Source organism: Natator depressus, chromosome 9 (genome assembly GCF_965152275.1).
Source record: "Natator depressus isolate rNatDep1 chromosome 9, rNatDep2.hap1, whole genome shotgun sequence".
Lineage (NCBI taxonomy): Eukaryota > Metazoa > Chordata > Testudines > Cheloniidae > Natator > Natator depressus.
This window is the reverse complement of record NC_134242.1, coordinates 25,349,090-25,371,350: the sequence shown is the minus strand read 5'-3', so window position 1 is coordinate 25,371,350 and position 22,261 is coordinate 25,349,090. Positions and strand designations below refer to the sequence as shown.

General features: G+C 40.5%; 1 protein-coding gene across 2 annotated transcripts in view; it reads left to right on the top strand.

Annotated features, from left to right (window-relative positions):
- The window catches only part of ARHGEF26 (Rho guanine nucleotide exchange factor 26), a 112,654-nt gene that overhangs the window by 50,151 nt on the left and 40,242 nt on the right, over positions 1-22,261 (top strand). For both annotated transcript variants that reach the window (XM_074963748.1, XM_074963747.1), the window contains exons 7-11: positions 2,874-3,026; positions 3,536-3,665; positions 5,467-5,541; positions 7,831-7,920; positions 18,200-18,354. In XM_074963748.1, coding sequence (XP_074819849.1) covers positions 2,874-3,026; positions 3,536-3,665; positions 5,467-5,541; positions 7,831-7,920; positions 18,200-18,354 — 603 coding nt within the window. The remainder of the gene's footprint in view (positions 1-2,873; positions 3,027-3,535; positions 3,666-5,466; positions 5,542-7,830; positions 7,921-18,199; positions 18,355-22,261) is intronic.

Sequence of the window (22,261 nt, the reverse complement as noted above, 5' to 3'; positions counted from 1 at the left end):
AGAAATGTCATAGTTCATCATTTCTTAGCATATTGCTGATTTAATTTTATACAGGAGTTTCTACCAACTACAAAAATGGTGGAAATGGTTTCTAGTCACTGCCTGCAACTGTCACAGTCGGGTTGTGCAGGCAGCCAGACCTAGTGGTGTCAGAGCCAGAGTCCACAGTCACAAGACAGGAGTCAAGAGTTAGCTGGGTCAGGATACTGGGAGATCAGAAGCAGGAGATAAACTTGAGATCAGAACCATGAGTCAGGAACGATAGGCCTGGTCAAGATACGAGGGAGTCTGAGGCAGGAGACAAACTGGAGGTCAGGAACCACAAGTCAGATGCCAAGAGTCAACCCTGGTCAGGATGCCAGGAAGTCAACATATGGAGCAGGAGCAGGGTGGAGCCCAGTTTTTAGACAGCTTCCTGTTGGACCAGCTGGCTGCTTTGGGACTCCATCAGTAAGACCTCAGGGGTGGAGCCTCAAACTGGGGCTGGGTTTCATGGGTCCCAGATACGCAGCTGTCAGCAAGCTGGCAGGTACAGGGTTGGAGCTTGGCCACTCCTGTAAACCCTGCGGACCTGGGTTCGATATCCGTGGATCATGACAGCACCTAAGTTGGTCTGTACTTTAAATCTGAATGTTGTAGTTCATAACATAGTAGATGATCCAACTTGAAAACTTGCCCTGCTTGATTAGTAGAATTCTGAAAGCCTCCAGAGACTCTTTTGGCAAACCACCAGTTCACAATGAGTAAGTCAGCATATGTAGTAGGAGATAGAACTGCAGACTGGTGTTCTTTGCCAGCCACTACTCTTCTCCAGATCACATGGACAGTACTTAATGTACATTGTCATTGATTTATATTATATTATCTCATCCTTTGAAATGAGAGGGGCAGGGGTTAGAGGCTTTCCAGTGAGATTATGCCTCTTAGAATTGGAGACGGGTCATTACAGCCAGGAAAGACTGCTCTATCAATAGAGAAAAACTGCAAGGGAGACAACGCTGAATATATTTTTATAACCATGTTCTTCAGCAGCTGTCAAGGCTAATTCCCCACTCTGGCACTTTGAGTGCAGAAGGTGGGGGCCCACAAGGATTCTAAAAATCAGTACTGGCCACTCCTGACTTCTATTAAACTCCCAAGGTTACAGCTTTTCTCTGACCTTGGATTGGTAGATGCTGCCACCACGCAAGTGCAGAACTCCTTTGAGAACCCAGGAAGGCACACTTGGGAATTTCTTCCTATGGGGTACCCTCAAGCCCTTTCACACCACCCCACCCCAGGGAAGAGCTGAGAAGGGTGGGGGGTGGAAATCAGCTGTTGCCACCAGCTAATTAAACATGTGCACAGACCTCTTAAGACACACAAATCCAAATCCCGTTCTTAAAAAAAGATAAATTTTATTGAAAGAAAGAAAGAAAAAATACATCTGGGAACTCGGGCTATTGCTAGATTTTAAAAGAGCCACTACAAGAATTAAGCACCAAGAATAGCTTTGTTGAGGTCCATCTTAAAGGTTACAAGCAAAACAGAAGCACCTGGGGTTAGCACAGAGGAATCCACAAGCCATAATGAAATAAAAGGGATAAATCTAATTGCGTCTTCCTAGACATTTCCTGATCTAGTTACATGTCTGGGGTTTTAAATTAGTAGTTTCTAGGTATGATACTGATGGTTTTTCATACCTGGTCCAAGCGTCTTACAGCATAGCTGTTGCCCTGTCCACCTCTCCCCGGGAGAACAACAACAGACAGACAAAAGGGGAGTCTTGTTCCAATTTTAAAAAGTTCTAGACCTTCCCTTGTCTCTTTTGGCCAGGTTCCCACTCACTTCCTTTTACCTATGCATAGCAGTGAGACTTTTTAACCCTTTACAGGTAGAGCAATTAGAGAACAGCTATTAAGAGGGATTTTATAGCTACTGGCTGGTTGGAAGTCCATAAAAGGGAGTTACCCCCAACCCCCTTCATTTATCACAGCAGCTTTGTCAGTAACTACAGTACTGTAGTGTAGACACTTGCTACAGCGACAGATGGGGTTTTACCATCACTCTAGTAAATCCCTTCCCTCAAGAAGTGGTGGCTAGGTTGATGGAAGAATTCTTCTGTCAACGCTGCGGTATCTATACCAGGGCTTAGGTTGGTTTAACCGTGTCTCTGGTGTGAATTTTTCATGCCCGTGAGTGACGTAGCTTAGGTCAACCTAAGTTTTTTAGGCTTCAGTATCTCCTTTCTGGGTTTGACTTCAATGGTATGCTGAATGGTATAGAGCAGGCAGCGTGTGCTCTATTTGGAGCAGGGTGGGAACTCTACTTGTTCACCAGGTCATTCAGCACATCAACCAGCAATTTAATTTTTTCTTTTTAGTTTTGTAGTTGACTTTTAAGTTGATGTGAAGTTTTCCGGTTATTGTTGCACGTCCATTACTACAAGGAGAAAAGATTCAGTGCTCATAGAACCATAGATGATGCGTTTCAAGTAGTTTCACTTCCTTTTCAGCCGTATTGTTGAAAAGTACCATTGCAACCCTATTAGTAGTACTCTTTCTGTTTTGACCGTTTGTGAAAAATAACTTGACCAGCTTTGCTTCTGCTGGAGTCTGATGGGTTACGCCGCATTTCCTTTACATATATTGTGCAAGAAATACATGGACAGTTGAGCCCACGGGATGAGGATCTCACATCAGTTAATCTTTTCCTCCCCTACAGAGTCCCCCAATTTCTCAGATTGTCCCTGTATTGCCCCTTGTTTGTTTATGTGGTTAAAAGTTCTGTGAAATGATCCCATATCGTGTCAGGCGAAGTTTGAAATGCTGCAAGAGGCAAACCATTATGAATTATGTTTAGTGAAATTGGTAATTTCTTCTCTTCCTTTGCAGGTTCTTTAAAGAACTTGAAGCAAGGCATCAGAACAATATCTTCATAGAGGATATTAGTGATATTGTTGAAAAGCATACTGCATCAACATTTGACCCATATGTGAAATACTGTACTAATGAAGTCTACCAACAGCGAACGCTCCAGAAACTATTGTAAGAAATTATGCTTAAAATGCATGTTTTTAAATCATCCCCTTAACAGCAGCAATCAGGATTTCTTAAAGAATAACATCTGGGCTCCAAGTCAGCAAATCACTTAAGCACATGCTTATTTTAAAGCACATGTTGATGTAATTGATGTAATTGAGGGTGAAAATATACTTGGCTGTAGAGTCCAATCCTATTTGCAGTCATGTGCTAAATTGTCTTCATTGACCAGCACAGTTTTACTAGTTTCTTCATAGCAATGCTTTTATACTTTTCCCTTTATATCATGTATTGCATTTTGTTGATTTTTGTGTGTATGCGCGCACTGATGTATCTAAATAGCCGTTATATTTGTATAATATTTCTAAATATAACTGTCGAACACTAAAAGGATGAGATTCCCTCAGACTGCCCTTCCTCTGATTTAGTGACATCACTGCTATTTGAAAAGAGAAATTCACATTTCTAAATTAAAGCAGTCTTTTAAAAACCTGTGGTTTCTTTTTTTTCTTCAGAGCTACAAATCCAGCCTTCAAAGAAATGCTGTCACGGATTGAGTCCCATGAAGACTGCAGGAATTTACCTATGATCTCTTTCCTCATTCTTCCAATGCAGAGGGTTACACGCCTTCCATTGCTGATGGATGTGAGAACAGAGATTCTTTTTTTTATGTGTATATTGTGTCCTTGGAAATTAAGCAACCTTTCTTTTTTTAGTTATTGGCCCATTCCCACCTTACTTTGTTTAGACTGGAGCCATGGCTGTATAAACTGGTCTGTCAACAACAAAGAGGAAATTGTGAAGTGGGTAGTGGCATTTATTTGCACTTGCACTGACCAAGGAACTGTGTAGAAGATCAAGTCAAACAGTTGGGCACCAGTCTCTAATGAAACTGTATGTCGAAGTCAAAGTTAAGACACAACTACCATAGACGTTACATACATACAGAATTGGGCCTAGAACCTGGTCCTTCAGTTCAAAACATAGGCTTTCTGCCATGCAGACTAAAGGACCCCTCCTTTAGGGCCAGACTGTGCACCCCACTTTTCTCACAGGAATAGTCCTTTTGGCACTATGAAAATTAAGGGGGTCACAATCTGATCCGTAGCCAACAATTTTAGTAATTGCTCCTGTGCCCTCAATGCGGCGGGGAAGCCACTAGGGAAACCTCATTTACATCCATAGCTAGTAACCAGCCTGTTATGTTGGGGTGTGTGGGGATCTCTCTCCCAACAGACAGCTGCAGTGATTGGGAGAGCCTACAGTAAGGGAGCGTGCTAGGAAGCAGAGGTGGAAATCTGATGGAAACATACATACTCATGAGGTCTGTGGCATTTTGGTTTGGATGCCAGGACTGAATGTGATCTGCACTGCTGCCAATTATATGGATTAAAATCCACACCTGAATTCTGGCTTTAGTAGGACCCAGATCAGGACTTATGCACGTCAGTCTCCTCTGTAATCATGAATACTGCTATAACTGTGGGGATGTGTTCAATACTTCACAGTGGTTGATTAAATAATAGTCCTTTATATATATCTACAGTTGCTAGTTTAGACATCCTGGCCACATGGGCGCTACTCTACTGTTCAGTAAATCCCTGTGTTTGTTTAGAAAAAGAAAAAATCCAAACTATTTAAATTCAGGATACCTCTATTCTTCAGGCATGAAAGCATCTAATAAGCTGAACAGAATGGAAAATTACAAAACAGTTTTTTCTAGGAGATAATTTCTAAACTTTATGTTGAAATTTTTTCTTTATAGTGAGTTTTCGTTGTTTCACTTAAACTGTAATATGAAAAGTATGATTCTCTTCTTACATTCAGACTGTAAAAACATAATTTCACCTGAAGAATGGTTTCACATTAAAGGTCTTACAATATTTGTGTAACTCTACCAAAAACATAATTTAGCCCCTTCATTGTTAGGAACATATTGATACAAGGTGTTTATTTTGGCCGAACTTTATTTTCATGACCAACTCACGTGGTTAGCCAGCTTTCAGCAGAAGTTCCACAGTGCTTTGAACATTAGTGACTGGATTATGTTGAACCTTTATACAGTAGGAATAAAGGGTGCAAAGAGCTTCCCTCCCTCCTCACTTTCCATGGTCGTCTTAAGGGCCAGAGACAATTGAAAGGGAGCACAGGCTCTGCTCTCTCCAGGGCCTTTGGGAGGACATGGTGCTCCAAGCAGGCAGGTCCGTGGCTTACCCCCTCCCTCAGCATTAAACCATAGATTGGTATCGGCATGCTGCGCTCCCTGAAGAGCACATAAATAGGACACACCCTATGTGCACTGAGTTCTGGCTGGTAGGAAAATATGCTTCTATGTTGCCCCTCCATGTTTAATTTCATTAATTGTACTGTAATTCTGTATTCATCTGATTTTAGATTTAACAATATACAGATTTCAGTTTTGTGAACTGATTGACTTTTATTTCAGACCATCTGCCAGAAAACCCCTAAAGATTCACCAAAATATGAGATCTGCAAACGAGCATTAAAAGAAGTGAGCAAGGTATGTTTTTAAAAAGCAAATCCTACACAGCCAACCTGCTTCTATTTAGACTCTTTTCTTCCTCAGTTGTGCGGTGTGCTTTGGCCAATTCAATATGCCAATCTGAGACATGCTCTCTTTTGTTTTTCCAAATGGCTTTGGCCCCTTATTTTTATTATATATAGCACCACTTATTTGATGTATTATTTACCTCCTTCATTATTTTCTTGATCACGCATTTCATAATGAAATTGGACAACTTGGTTCTATTCTCCCGTCATTGTCCAAAAAAAGGAAAGTGGTACAACACCCAAAGCCTGGAAATTGCCATGGATTTTCTAGAGTTAGAAAACTGGAGCACCTAACAACATTTAAGGATTTTTTTTTTTAATGAAATTAAACCATTTCAGTCAATAAGAGCTGTGTTGAAAATCTCTTTTCAGCTTGGAACAAGTATTGAGTACACGCAACAATAGAGGAGCAATCCATTAATACCCAAATCATAAATATTGCCCATAATTAATTCTATAATAACCTCCAGTGGGTTTCTTTTAAAGCTGATAATGAGGTTTTAGAATTTGGCATTGGTGACAACTTCCAACTTCACAATGAAAACTGTTGGCCTCGAAAGCTTTTTGAAATAAAAAGAAAGACAGTTTGAAATGGAAATCTAGAAACTAGCCTCTGAGATCTTAGAATTTGAGACCCTACAGTACACAATTGAATGTCATTAAATTTGATGGATTGGGCATACCCCTATTGGAAATAAGGTTCCCTACATGTTAGGATTAGACACTGCCTTAGGCTCTGAGCATTCCTGGCTCATTTAAATTATTTATGCATGGAAATTGACAATTTTTCTCTTAAAGTGGAAGAGTAATGAAGGATGAAAATGTCAAATTGCTTTATTCAGGAACAGTCACTGACAGATCAGCTTCACATTTAAATGATTCTGTTTCTCAGAAAAAATTCTGAACTGCTGCAGTAACACAATACTGCGGCCAACACACTTGAATTTTATTGTGGGAACTTCTTGTAGTGTACAGAGTATTCAGACTGAATAGGAGAAAGGGGAGGAGAATTTGCCTGACTGATATTGTTCATACCTCTTTCTCCGGATGCTGCTTAACTATACCCGATAAGCATGACTTTTATCCCTGACTCATACAAATCCTCCTGTAGAACAAATGTTTTACAATTTTTTTTTCCTCAGGGAAGGATATCTAGAGCTTAGTGTATAAGGGCTTTGTCCCCATCGTCTTCAAATACTCAGTTGTTGTACTGAATTCATTGCCTAGTCGTGTGCAACAAAATAGTTTAATTTGTCTCCTATATAAAATCCACTAAAAATATAACAGCCTAACTTGCTTAACATGCTGCTTCCTATCTCCCCAACAACAATTATAGCAAAATAAAAGGTGAGCTTTTTTTCCTATTCGAAAAGCTGGAAGGCTCCTTTGTCCTTTCTAGACTTTTGATGCTGCAAGTTAGCTTAGAGAAGGCTATCCAGACAGACTCAATTGATTTGTGTTCCTACTTTCATCCTACTCTCCACTACTCAACACTGACAGCGATTAGCAGGAGTCATGGTGTTAGCATTCAGTACATTAGCTATCCTTTTCATTGAATTGCTGTGTTACGGGAAGGATCTGGGGAACTGAGTGAATCAATGGAGTATGCTGTTGCTCAGACATAACTCTCTCCCCTTCCAGGAATTGAGAAACAAGAAGGGGCCCATTGATTTTTGGGGAGCCCATGGAAGGGGTTAAGGAGTGTATTTTATTTTTTCCATTTAACGTATCTGGATGCCTGATCTTCCTCCCTTTTTGGGGGCGGGGCTCTAGAGGAATATGACAAATTTTCAAATCACATTCTAAAGCATGAGTGAATAGTTTTGTAAAATACTACCTTCCTTAGCTTGCCAAAAGAGCATCATAACGTTTGCCTTGGTCCTTCAATAAACAGTTTGCATATCTGCAGTTATAAGGGCAGCATATAACATTGGGTCACAACTATACAACTCACTTACTTGCCAGAGTTAGAGTTTATGTTCTCTCAGGGTGCCCATTAAGTTTTTTGGACTGAAGATCTGCGATCCTTTTGAGTTAAATACTTTGTGCCACTTGTACTGCTCTGTGTGGAATAATCAATCCTCTTTGTGGTTTACTGTAAAAAAAAAATCAGTTTCTTTGATTTTCTTGCTTCTTCAGTGGTATGCATTTCCACAGAAAAGTTGCCATGTAAAGGAAAAACTAGTAATGCAATATCTAAATACATTAAAGTAGGAACACTTTTCCTTTTTCTTTCTAGTTGGTCCGTTTATGCAACGAAGGGGCTCGAAAAATGGAAAGGACAGAAATGATGTACACAATTAACAACCAGCTGGAATTTAGAATCAAGGTATGATATTTCCGTTCATGAACTCATTTAGCATGTGCAGAACTTTTGCCTTTCCTTAAGTTTTAAGACTGACAGATTCACAGCCAGAGAAAATGAAGCAAATTAGCTGGGGACTGTAGAAGCCATGATGCTGAACTGACCTTTCAACAAAAGACTAAAAGTTTGTCTCCTGAGAGCGGCTGAGGCTGTGAATGCTCAAAGAGCAACAGATGCCATTGCTAACCATATCTCAGTTACGAACACCAAGCAGCTAGAGCTTTAAACAAAAAGTAATTACACAAGTTAACACTACTCACCTGAGTACGGTGACCAGATAGCAACCGTGAAGAAACAGGACAGAGGGTGGGGGGTAATAGTGTACCCTTGTTGCCAAGAAGGCCGATGGCATTTTGGGATGTATACGTAGGGGCATTGCCAGCAGATCGAGGAACGTGATCGTTCCCCTCTATTCGACATTGGTGAGGCCTCATCTGGAGTACTGTGTCCAGTTTTGGGCCCCACACTACAAGAAGGATGGGAAAAATTGGAAAGAGTCCAGCGGAGGGCAACAAAAATGATTAGGGGGCTAGAACACATGACTTATGAGGAGAGGGTGAGGGAACTGGGATTGTTTAGTCTGCGGAAGAGAAGAATGAGGGGGGATTTGATAGCTGCTTTCAACTACCTGAAAGGGGGTTCCAAAGAGGATGGATCTAGACTGTTCCCAGTGGTAGCAGATGACAGAACAAGGAGTAATGGTCTCAAGTTGCAGTGGGGGAGATTTAGGTTGGATATTAGGAAAAACTTTTTCACTGGGAGGGTGGTGAAACACTGGAATGCGTTACCTAGGGAGGTGGTGGAATCTCCTTCCTTAGATATTTTTAAGGTCAGGCTTGACAAAGCCCTGGCTGGGATGATTTAGTTGGGGATTGGTCCTGCTTTGAGCAGGGGGTTGGACTAGATGACCTCCTGAGGTCCCTTCCAACCCTGATATTCTATGATTCTAATAGGTGCCTATATAAGAAAAAGTCCCAAAAAACGGGACATCTGGTCACTCTCTACACGAGTTACACATAAAAACCAAGAGTACTTGTGGTACCTTAGAGACTAACAAATTTATTTGAGCATAAGCTGTTCTTTTTGCGAATACAGACTAACATGGCTGCTACTCTGAAACCTGACATAAAAACCAGGATATTCGGACAGAAGGCGTCTCACTGTCAGTGAAACCTTGCCCGCCTGTTGAAGTTAATGACAAAATTCCCATTGACTTCAGTGGAGCTAGGATTTCACCTTGTCTCTTTAACTCATGAAGTTCTGTAGAAGTGTTTAAACACAGATGATATATAGAACCGTTCATTGGTCTTTTTCTCTCTGTCTCTTTCTTTCTCCCCACCTTTTCTGGGTTTGTCAGCTCTTGGATATTTTCAATAAACTAAGAAGATACTATGAGAAGCGCAGTGCATTTTAAAAATACTGTAATAATTTAACTAAAACATATTTTAAAAGTGGTAAAATATATATTGTTTAGCAGGAAAAAACAAGTATCAGACATTATTAAATTCACAGCTGTTTTGCCTGTTGACATATTGTGTTAAACTCATTAAAATGATTAGAGTTTAGTACTTATTAAAAGGGCTGCATATGATAGTGATATTTTCCAAATCTTTTGAGTACAACCAAAGTTACAGATTGTGGTGTTTGTTTCCTTTATCAGTGGCCTGTCGAACAAGAGTCAAATGTGATTTACAAAGTTTTTGGTGGCATTTTCAAAGTATCAACAATATAGAAAAAAATCTTCTTTGTACCTCAAAAATGTTCATTTAAAACAACATTTTGTAAGTGGAATATCATACCCATGGGATGACATTATTTCTCAAGAATACTTCTTACTAATGCAGTGACAAAATGTACCATTTTGCGTATTGTTTTTTTTTTAAAGTCTGTATATTTTAAAGGATTTCTGTACCCCCATCTTGGCTAGGGAAAGTTCATGACTCTGGAGCAAGACTTTTCAAAGGGTCCACAGCATTTTTATTGACATATATCCAATAAAAATAGAAAAATAGGGTGTAAATATTCACTTACAATAACAAAAACAAAATAAGAAATTCTTTATAAGGTGATCATGAAGTTCACTAACGACCTTGGGATAATATTCTCAAGAGATTTGGGAGACCATCTTTTCAGATTTTTCATTCCAGAGCCTTCAAGTCTAAGTAATTTCTAGGAGTTTTTATAGCCAAAAGGCTCTCAAAATGCCACTGTAAATGGCTTATATTCTTTATTTTCACCACAAAAGATGTCCATAATCTGTTGTTCTTGATTTAGGCAGAAGGATCAATCTCTTACAGTGTACCCTCTTCTAGAATGTATACTGCAACTTCCCCCTCTCATCAGTTTCATGGGAATAAAAGCAACTTTTATTCTTTAGCTTTTTTGCTAGAGTACCATTCTGTATATCTTAAACATGACTCCTTGGTGGTTTAAAATTTAACTGTGGTTTGAGAGTTTGCCAGTTGGATTGTAAAAGGCTGATTTTTCTTGGCATAGTTTCAATACACTTTATTATGCTGAGCCTGTTTCTTGTATATAGGAAGAAGACATTCTGCATTCAGCATTACATATATTTGACAGTTAGAAAAAAATATTTTTAAAAGTCAAAGCAAGTGTTCTCTGGAATCTAACCTGTTAGGAAACCATATGCTGAATTTATTTGGCATAGAAAGAAATTTTGAGGTATGTTGAGTTAATAGCAAATAAAAGCTTAGTTAAGCCCTTTTTAGGTATAAAATAATTGAATATCTTGGGACTGTCTTTCTTAGAAATACACATAATTTAAACTATAAAATAATCTCTAGGCCCCCATATGACATTCTTAGAATTGCTACAATGTTTCATTCAATCTAACTTGGTTCGTGAAGCTTGAATAACCAAAGCCACTCCAAAAATGGTTTAGTTTCCTTTTTATGTACTTACTCAGCTGTTTGCCCATCCTGAAGATTTAATTTTTAGTTGAGATTAGAGAATATTTATTCAGTGTTGTTCAGTTTGAGATTTCATGTACAGTACTGGGGAAGTGAGAGGCTTTTTTCCTGCAGACAGAAATAAGAATTTAATTATTTGGAGCAGCATGCATTTTGTGACTGCTACTGTCAAAGACCATTGTTGAAACTCAAGAGCTGTGCTTGCATGGTTATGAAAACATGATATTGGGATATTAATTTAGTTGTATTTGTGTCAGTCCCAGGATATTAAAGAGAGAAAATGGGTTAGTTAATATATTTAATTGGATCAACTTCCAACAGAAATTGGAGTCTTGATCACTTGGTGGAGAAAGATGGGAAGCGGCATTTGTCTTAGCAATGTTAGGTTTGATTCACATGATTTCGTGATCCCTGAGTTTTGGATGAGTGGGCTGAGTTTCTGGTTCAAACTGAGCCAAAATTTCAAGCCAAATATTGCTATGAAACTGTGGAAACTTATTACTTTGATTTCATAATGATGAAACTCAATACCTCCTGCAGCAGTGAGGAGTTTCTTATGAGTTTCATATCCAAGTACTGAACTAATTAGACCAGCGGTTCTCAAACTAGGGGTCATGAACCCTCAGGGGGTTTTGAGGTTATTACATGGGGGTCGCGAGCTGTCAGCCTCCACCTCAAACCCCGCTTTGCCTCCAGCTTTTATAATAGTGTTAAATATAAAAAAGTGTTTTTAATTTATAAGGGGGGGGGTCACACTCAGAGACTTGTTGTCTGAAGGGGGTCACTAGTACAAAAGTTTGAGAACCGCTGAATTAGACCTTTCATGGGATGTGAGTTTGAACAAGGTGACAATGAGGTGACAGTGACAAGGTGAGATAGCTATTGATAAAGGGAATTATATGATATTCTTATAGGAAAAATTGAGAAATGTGGGTTAGTTAGAATTATTGTAAATTGGTTACAAATCTGGTTAGAAAACCAAACACAGTACCTAATTCTGTACTGTTGCATGGATGTAAATTGGAATAATCTCAATTTAAATAAAACCAGTTTGATTGCACACTCTAGTCCACTGAGAGCAATTGGGGTTTGGTTCATTATCTGCTTGGAGAGTAGCATCTATGTGGTGTCATATATAGATTAAAAGAGGGCATAACAATATTTAGTATATTTATGACTTGGAAAAAATAGTAGAAAAGAGATTAAATTAATGGATAATAGAAAATTGTGGACACTTAAAAGGGAAGTCCTCATTGAACAAGAACTTGCAAGTTTTGTTAAGTGAAAAGCAGCTGGCGGGGGGTGGAGAGAGAGATTCTGGCCCAGCATCTACTGTATTTTATATTGGCTTTTCTATGTTGTATAGCATAGGCAGGAAGGGCACTTTGTGAACAATTTTATTATTTTACTGTCATTAAAAAGGCATATGCAGTAATATATTTCATATGCAAGAAGAAAGTTGTTGCCTCTAAAACTATGGATGTATTTATTCTCACCCTTTAATTCTTGCACCAGTGAGATCACAGCTGAAATACTGTGTTCCCTTTTGGACATAATATTACAGTACAAATACAGACAAATTGGAGACAGTTCAGGAAAGTGCAGCTAAAATACTTAAAAGCCAGAAAAATAAGACACATAAGGAATGATTACAAGGGCTGACAGCTGCATGGAGAAATATTTTATGAGCATGTAAAGGGGTGTTCTAGAGATGAAATAAAGCAGTTGTCTTCATTAGTCAAACATGACAAGACAGGTAATGGGTTTCAGCAGCAGCCAAGAAAGTTTAAATTCAGGTGCAGAGAAATTCCATAGCTGAAAAATCAGTCACTGGTGGTGATAGAACAGTGAGATAACAGAGGGAGGGGCAGAATCAAAATTTCATAATGGACTATGGGAAATGGTTAGTGGTATTAGGATTCTGCCACAATAATGGAGGATTAAAGACCTCTCAGATTTCCTTTCCTCCTGTACTGGTTCTGGTTCACGTGATCATCAAACACAAGGATATTAGTGAAAGAGTGTGTTCCCTCATGGTTAAAGTTTGATTGGCTTTCCATTATAAACTCAGTTTTGACACTCCCTCCACCCACCTTTAGCTTTATCAGAATTTAACCAGTCTCCCAGGGTCTCTGGTCGACTACATGAGCACTCACCTCAGGATACTTCGCTGTGACTCACATGGGGCTTTAAAGTTGTGCAGGAGCAGACACATTCACCATGCTCAGGCACCCCTTGGCATCTAGGACTAGAGAAAGAGAGACACCATGAACAGGCAGGATTGATAAGCGCCACAGTCTGCCCTGACCCAGTGGGTTTCCCTGGTCCCAGCCCCAGCATCTCTCGCTAGGTCTTCTGCGATTATCTGTGTCTCATAAAGAGGGGCTGAGACTGGCGCGCTCAGTGATTTTATAAGCTCCAGAAGACAATGAGAGTTTAGACATTTACTTCAATAGGGCCTGGCTTTCACATCAAGAATGCAGTCAGAGTTTCTCTCTAGCAGAGTTTATAAACTCTGCAGCAGTGAATCTCTCCATATTCCCCTTGTCCCAGAAGGTGTGTCATATTCTCCTGGCTGGGTGTTGAATTGGTGGGGGCTGATTTCCTGCTGCAACCATCTATAAGGATACATTATAGTCCTAGAACCCCTGTTGGTTCATATAAGGGTCATTAAACTTTAGGTATATTTTTTTGTTTTTACAAGCAGTTTACAAGCATACACACAAGTAACTAGAATTATAACAATTTTCATAACTATTCTTGGGGGAGAACCAAGAAAATTAATACTTTTAAGTTATGTACAGGAGAAATAGAAATATACATCAGACATTTTCATTATCATAAAAAGAAAATAAAATCCTAGCCAGAAACCTTTTTAACATAGATGTTTGGACTTAGCCCAAGTATTTCCATGTTAGTCTTTGAGATGATGATGTCCGTACAGATCCCCGTGTAGGAGCACATGCGCCTCATGCAAGCAAGGTTGGAGTCTTTTGAACAGCTGTGTCCGTTGGGGCTATGCATGCATCCTGTGCCTTCTTGTGCTTTCTGGAAAACCTTTCACATGCTTGAAGAATATTTTCCCACTCAGCTGTCAGCCCTCTTAATCATTCCTGATGGGTCTGATAAACCTGATACCTGATGTACTAGCAATGTCAGGCCCACCCAGGATCAGCCTTCCAACAAATGGGTACCTTGCACAGGCCCTGTGGCAAACACCTGCCATTATACCATCTGCTGCAGAAAGGGTGGGAAAATGGTATTAAGTCCCTAAAAAAAAAAGTTTGAGTACTTGTACGCCCACCTCTTTGTCATCTCAGTAGTGCAGGAGAAATCCACATCCAGCAAAAGCATCCCAAAGGACAAGGACCCAACAAAGTTCAACCTGTTTGGGGAGAAATCCTACTGCTATACCTCTTTTCAGCTACAGGTGTAAATTGTCAGACCCTTCTGGCCAAATAATAATTTCCTGAATTGTGATGAAGTAACGGCCTTTCTATCTAAGCTCCCACCTGAGAAGTATTCAAGGATATCGTTGAAGAGGACCAGTAAGTGCCTAAAACGCCCTCTAAGCTGCAATGGATGTTTCAAACACCGTGACTAGATCCATCGCCACAGCAGTGACAATGCGACCTAAGATTCATAATAGGCTCCACCCATTACCAGTACTTTCCATGCCATCAGGAGTATTCACAAAATGCCTGGCAGTGGTAGCAGCATGTTTAAGAAGACAGGGCATTCACATCTATTCTTACCTAGAAGACTGGCTGATCAGAGGCAGGTCTCAACAGGAGACTGCAACAGCCCTAGAGTATGTCCTCTTCCTGTTTCCTCCGCTAGGCCTCCTAGTGAACTTTGAGAAATTGTCTCTCAACTCATCACAGATGATAGCCCATAGGGATTCTGTCATAGACTTTCAGTTGGCAAGAGCCTACCACCCAGAGGACAGGTTCTAGTCTCTTCAATCAGTGACAAATTGCGTAAAATCTGATCTGATGACAATGGTACATGCTTGCTTAGGACTAGTAGGCTACTTGTCAGCATGTGCATATGTGATTCCAATTGCCAGGCTTCATGTGCAGTCCCTAATTCTATGGCAGATCACTCACTATCTAGTCACCACTTGAACAAGAGCCACAGATCCACCTCAGGTCCTGTGGTAGCTGAATTCATGGCTGCAGCTGAAGAATGCTGTGACCCTGCCTTGGCAACAACACTCCTCACAGACACCTCAGGGACAGGTTGAACCATCTGCAGATGCAGGGAACCTGGTCCCAGGATGACTTGAAACTGTGTAAATGTCCTGGAGCTCAGGGCCATAAGCTTGGCCTGTGTAGGATTTCTGTCTGTTCTGCAGAATTCCTCAGGGGAGACCTTTACAAACAACCCCTCCTCAGTGCACTGTTATAAACAAACAAGGAGGCATTAATTTATCCCCTTTCTGCCAAGAAGCCATCAGGCTGTGGACATGGTGTCATCAGGATAATCCTGTTGTTTTGGCATGTTCCAGGAACCAGCAACAACCTGGGGTGACGCTCTCCTCAGGGCACCCAGAACCGTAAGCTACTGTGTTACCTCCTTGCCTCACAAGAGAGAGCTTTGCTGGAGCTTTAATCTGTGTCAGCTCCCTGCCTCATCAGCTAACTTCTTGAGACGCTGCCAGTCTTAACATTGCCTTGCACATAGCCGTCAGTGGACCCCAGTTCCAGAGTTCTCCAGTGATGTCTCTCTGCAGTGTCCAGTCCCTCTCACTGGACACTCCCAGAAATTTTTAAGTTCGCTGCTTCCAAAGAGAGAGTGCACACACCAGCCTGTTAGTTTAGCTGAGGACTGACACTTTACTTCAGTATAACAGCACTGAGATGGTTTATAGTAAAGAAAATAGATGTAAGTGATACTAAGTAAGAGGGGAAAAAAAAACAGGTATGGTAACAAACAAAATAATAAAACATGCTTTCCAGTGTCCAAGGCTGAATTTTATCAAACTAGCATGTTTGTCTAGACAGCTTTCTCCCTGGCCAAGGCAGTTCTATCTGTCAGACCCATTGCAAATATCCAGCTGGCCTCCAGTATATCTCCCAGCCTGTCCAGTCATAATATCTCAGAATCATGGTTAGGTATTGCATCACGACCCACAATCATTGCACTTAATGGCTTGGGTGTTGGCTACAGACAGACACAGCTCTATACAGATTCAAGAAATTCTCATCCAGAGCAGGAAGTCATTACTAGGAAATCCTACTCCTCTAAATGGAAAAGATTTTCCATATTGAGAACCTGACAATCTAGACTGAGTATAGACCCTGAGATTGAGAGTCCTCGACTACGTGCTGAGCTTCAGACTGGCCTAGCGTTTAACTCTCAAGGTCCACCTTGTAGTAACGTTGGCAAGTCACATTCCGGTGCAGTTTTGCTCAGTCTTCTCATATCAAACAGTATCCATTTTCCTCAAAGCCCTTCTGCATACTACTCTCCTGTTAGAGACCCAACCCCAGGTGGGACCTCAATGTCATCCTCCCAAAACATATGGAGCCTCCTTTTGAGCCACTGTCAAATTGCTTGGTACGCCCCTTTACCCTCAAGATGTGTTTTTATAGTTGCTCTGCAAGGAGGGGGTCAGCAAGTTCCAAGCCCTTCTAACCAGATTTCCTTTTACAGCCTTTTAGAAAGATAAAGTTGTGTCGAGACTGCACCTTAAATTCATCCCTAAGGTGGTCTCCAAATTCAACGTCAATCAGTCAGTAAACCTGCCAGTGTTCTTCCTAAAACTTCACTTGATGCTGGGAGAAAAGAAGCTGTGGGCTCTGGATGTCTCGAGCTCTATTATAGCGGTAGTCAATAGTCGGACAGCGGGCCAAATCCAGACCACCAGACACTTTTGAATGGACCCTGAAATCTTTTTATTTACTTATGATCATTATTGTTCGTTTTTTTTATTTGCTCTGGAGTCTGGACCTTGACTATACCTTGAGCAAGAAATTTGGATATTGATAAAAAAATAATTGACTACCCCTGCTCTATTACCTTAATAGGATCAAGCCTTTTAGGTTATGTCCCCACCTCTTTGTGGCTATATTCAGCCCATCAGAAGCCCAATGTGTCTCATCGTAGAGACTTTGAGTAGATCGTGCAGTGTATTTCTGCCTGCTTTCAGATAGCCGATGGCCCTGTGCCTCCAAATATCAAGGCGTACTCCACTAGGGCACAGGCAGTATCTTGATCCTTGAGCTTCAGAAATATGCTGCTATTTGAGATCTGCAAAGCAGCAACATGGATCAACTCACTTACCTTCATTAAAGATTACACCCTTGAAATGGCAGCCAGGTCAGATGCCAAGTTGATGGGAGCGGTGCTGCAATCATTATTTCACTAATCATTTCCACTCTTTAGAGGATGCTGCTTGCCTGTCAACTACAAAGGGATCCATACTGACACACATTTGAGAAGAAAGAAGGGTTACTTACCCAACAGCAGCTATAAGATGCAGTCGGTTTGGGTCCCACGCCCACCCTCCATCCCTGCTTTTCAGAGTCCTCTGCAACCGTGGGCTTTGAACTGTGAGGGAACAAAGGGAAAGTCGCAGCCAGTCCAATCCATTTTGCTCTCATAGAGGAGCATGAGGAGGCACGGGATGCATGTGCGGCTCCAGTGGACTGCTCTGCAAAAGGGCATGTGCACATGGGGCACATGTGCGCTACTGTAAGATCTATACCTGACAACATCCTCTCCAAGAGCCACCATTACTGTAGTAGGGCAAGTAACTGTTCTTTTTCTGATGTTTAGGAGTTGATAGCTACGGGTTTTTGACTTTCAGATACATTTGCTTTTGGTTTTTAACCTTTGCTGTGACTTTACTGACTTTCAGACCTCTTCTATTTTAGTAACTGCAGTATTCTAATCTGGCAAATTTTTCTGTTTGTGACTTGAATTCTGCTTTATGAGAGACGGTGGGCTGGGAATATTTAAATGCCATTTTATTTCTGCCCTTTTGAAGAGATTTACTTAGTTCTGCATTAGGTGGAAATATGCTGGTAGGTCCATTTCACAGTGTGCTCAGTTCCAGATTCTGTTTGTTCTTAATTGATTTGAGCAGATGTAGTGTGAAGGTAGCCAGTACTTCTAAAGCATCCACTGTTGGCAGGTGTCTCCTGCATTGTACATTACTTTGAATCTTGAAGTCTCTATTTGACACCTGTACGCCTATCTTTATGTTTTTGAGTTTATTCATGCATTTTTCCAAGTGATCCTGATACTCCTTTGTCTCACAGAAGGCTTGTGACTTATGATTAAAACGTTTTTTTCTTATTTTGTAGCCATTTCCACTGGTCTCCTCTTCCCGGTGGTTAGTGAAAAGGGGTGAATTAACAGCATATGTGGAAGACACTGGACTCTTCTCTAAAAGGACCTGTAAGCAGCAAGTGTACTTCTTCCTCTTCAATGATGTTCTCATTATCACAAAGAAGAAGAGGTAAGCGCTTCGACACTCTAAAACTGCATGTGTGTCTAATTCCTTGAGTCACACGCGAGCCACAATTGTCTTGAATGTTGCATGAGTCACCCTGGGGAAATGAGAACGTAAACTTCCTGGCTTCACAACGGCTAAGTTTATTCAATATTTACCTCAAGTATAATTTATTGTTCCCAAAGCCTTTTTAGATTATTCCTTTAGCAACTGTTTTCATATTTGAGTGAATGAGGAAGATATGAGAAGAAGCGGTTATGCATAATACGCTTGCAGCACAAAAACAAAACCTCATGTGAGTGGAAATGTTGACTAAAAATGCGTTAAGTGCTGTCAAAACATCTACAGTTTTGTAGTCATACATTTTGGTATGCTGTGCCTGACAAAGAATGAATGAATTAAGGAGGCATTTTTGAGTCTCTCCTATTTCTCCATCAGATCATACTCAGAATTGCATTGGTTGGAGGTCAAACAGAAATGAAAATCCAATCCAGTCATAGTGACTCAGCAAAGGTATACGTTTTAGCAAGATAAATAAATATGTAGAACAGGAATGTCTCTCCATACTATTCTTTCCTGGAGAATCGGTATCAGTGATGTGATAGAGGAGGCTGCTGGGAGCACCCTGTTAAAATTCCACCACCAAATTGAAGGGATCGTTATGGTCATTCCTCTGCCTTTGATGGAGTTCATGCCCTCTGCAGATGCTGCTCTGTCGTTCCTGACAGAGATGATTTGCTCCTGTGGTTACTAAAAAATAGTTTTTGAAGAGCAAATGTTTTGCTTTTGGGTTGACCAGTTACACCAAATATCAGGTATTTTAAAAATGATTTCGAAAATCTTGAGCCTGTGCTTCAAACAGTACGATTGAGCACTATACTCTAATTCTGTTGTAGTTTATGCATTTTTCAGAAACAAAATGTGAACACTTCCAGCAAAGTACGGCATGATTTGTTTGCTGCCTTAGTTCTTGGTTATATTCAAGTGAATAGATTTCTCCCCATCCTGTTCACTGTAGTACACACACCACTGGGACACAGGGTTTATCACAGGCTACAGGGAACACTTTTATGGGAGCCCCTTTTTGAAACATTGGCAGCGCATCAAAGATTTGTATCACGCATCTTTAAACAGTGTGTTTCTTTCTGTTCTCAGGGGACTAGAGTTAATATTTTATTGTGCTGGTAGCTAAGTAAACTTCTGAATTGGAAAATAATGAAAAAGTCTATTATCTGTGTTATATTGTTTATTGGTTTCCTGTGGAATAGCTTGGTTACCCAGATTCTAAGATAATTTTTTGTAATAATGTATTCTTTCCGAACTCTGGCTCTTTTGATTTATAACATCTTCCAGCTGTTGGAATCTGTGAGATCCTAGTGGACCCTATAAGTTACAGTAAATAAAACTTGATCTTAATTATGGAGTTTATATATTCACTGTACCAAGATCTTTCTAAATAAACACGTGAAGTTGAAAAGTATTGATTCCTGTGATCCTACCACAGTCATTCTGATCACAAAATATGTACTGCACAAATGCAGACAAACTTACTAATTACATTCTTTTATGTGATCCATTGCACCTTAGCTGTGCAAAAAAAATCCATTCCCATGCAGTTTTTCAAAGTTAAATTTGAACTGGCTTCTGCACATGTTATAACATTAAATAATTTAATGACTGTAGTAACACCATTGGTACAGTTCCTGTAGTTTTTAAGATGTAACCAGGGATATTTTGAAGGTGATATTCACGTTTAAGACACTGTGTTTACATTTGCACATTTGGGTTTCACATGCTTTTTTCACTGCTGCCATAAAATTAACTTTGTTGCACCCCTGCATTATAAGTCCTAATCATTCGGCTGCATGAAATTGTACAAAATGAGTTTTCTTTCTGTATCCTGAAGCTTATTTTCACTTGCCCTGTCCAAGTCATTAACCATATTTGTAGAGCTCAGTTAGCACAATGAGGAGTGATTAAGTCCAAATTCTTTAAAGGCCAGGATTGATGGTATATGTCAGAGTAGTCCCACAGATAACTGATAAGCAGTGTTGGTCCAACAACGTTCAGCATGTAGAGCAGTACTTACATTTAGACTCAGACTTTAAGGACAAAAGGGGCCAGCGTGATCATCTAGTCTGACCTCCTGCATATTGCAGGCCACAGGCTCTCACCCACCCTCTCCTGTAATAGACCCCTAACCTCTGGCTGAGTTACTGAAATCCTCAAATCTTGATACAAAGACTTTGTTACAAAAGTTTTACCTACCAGAAGTTTAATTAAAAGAACTGCATTTGTGTATTACAGTGAGCAAGCACTCCAGAAAAGCATTTGTTCAGTGAGATTTAGCTATAAGATGATAAAGGTCAAGAAACCTCATGATACTGTACATGTAGGCATGCTCCGCATCAGGTTTTAGGCTTTCATTCCTACAGTGCTTTCCTCGTCAGATCCACCCACAGCCCCTAGTTTGAGCTCATCCTGCATTTGTAATGGTAAGACTTAATGGCCTACCTTTTATGTTCTCAAATAGTTGAATGGGATTTAGCAACCCAATTCCCCTTGCTTTAATGGGCATCATATGGCCAAATCCCATGGAACTCTGAAATATTTTAGAGGCTTATGCTTTAAACATCGTGCTGCTTTGCAGCCCAATCATGCATAAGTATATTAAATGCGCTTTTGGGGATCGCTTAGGGCCCCATTTACTTTTCTGTGTATCACAAAGAAGCAGGAAACTCAGAGTTGCTTCAACATGCTTGTTCTTTGAGGGGTTAGGGCACTGTAGCGTCTGCTGCAGAACAGCCTGGCCCTTGAAGCTAGCAGATCACAGGAGACACCCAGTGAGTCCCTGTGCTTTTGTGCAGCTGGCCTGCTGGCAGCATGATTCCATTGGGCCATAGAGCATTAACACCAAATGGATTTCTAATGATTAAATCCACAAGGTTGGTTGAGGGAGCCTGCTTGAGTGGCTCTTCCACTGCTTCACTCTTCACTGTTCCTTCAAAAGTGTGAGAGGCCTGGGCTCCGCTGTTTTTACCTCAACTGAGTCACTGTCTTCCACATCCCACCTTGCTGGGGGGAATTAACAGTTGGCAAGTTATAGCCTGAATCCAGCATCTTTTTTTACCTTCTGGCCCAGAGCTTTAAATAGTGGCTAAAAATTCCATCCCTTCTCCATTGTTTAGCATTCAGCTTCTTGTCATCCTGATTCAGTTTATTCTCCAGCTTCTGTGGACTCTTCCAGGACGTAGACGATATCTGCATTTTTAATGTAAAAATCACACATGGACTTTTTACGTAAACTTTTCTGGCCTTCTTAATACAAACTTTGATTTCTATCTCTTGAATGCATGATGGAAGACTGCATGTATCCAGGGTGTCAGACTCTTGGAGAGACTCAAATCCCACTTTTATGGTTGATGGACTGGGGCATAACTTTAGTGCCGGTCACTAACCACCATGCATGGCGGATCTCCCGTTGATGTCAAAGATTTAATGGTAGACAGTGGCCCTTAAGTAACAGCTTAAGTATTCAGCTGCTATTGTTATGTATGTATTCAGTATATGTTGTATTCATCATTGCTCAGTGAGAAAAATTACCACCACTATTTTTACTTTGTTTCCTACCTTTCCCGTCCTTCTTCCCTGTTTTTTTTCTTGTTCTTCCTCTGCATTTTCCTTCCTGCAGCAACACCAAATTCTAGTCCTCTGTGCTTCACACTCATCCTTATCCCCATTACATCTACTAATATGATTGCTAATGAAATGGTTCACATTGACATTAAAGTCCAGTAATTACCCTTCAAATGTAAACATCCTAGGGGGCAGAGGAATTCACACCCTTTGTCTCTTAAGTCGTTATTTCAGGCTTTTTGTATCAGGTGGACAGCCCTTTATTGGCTGTACTTGG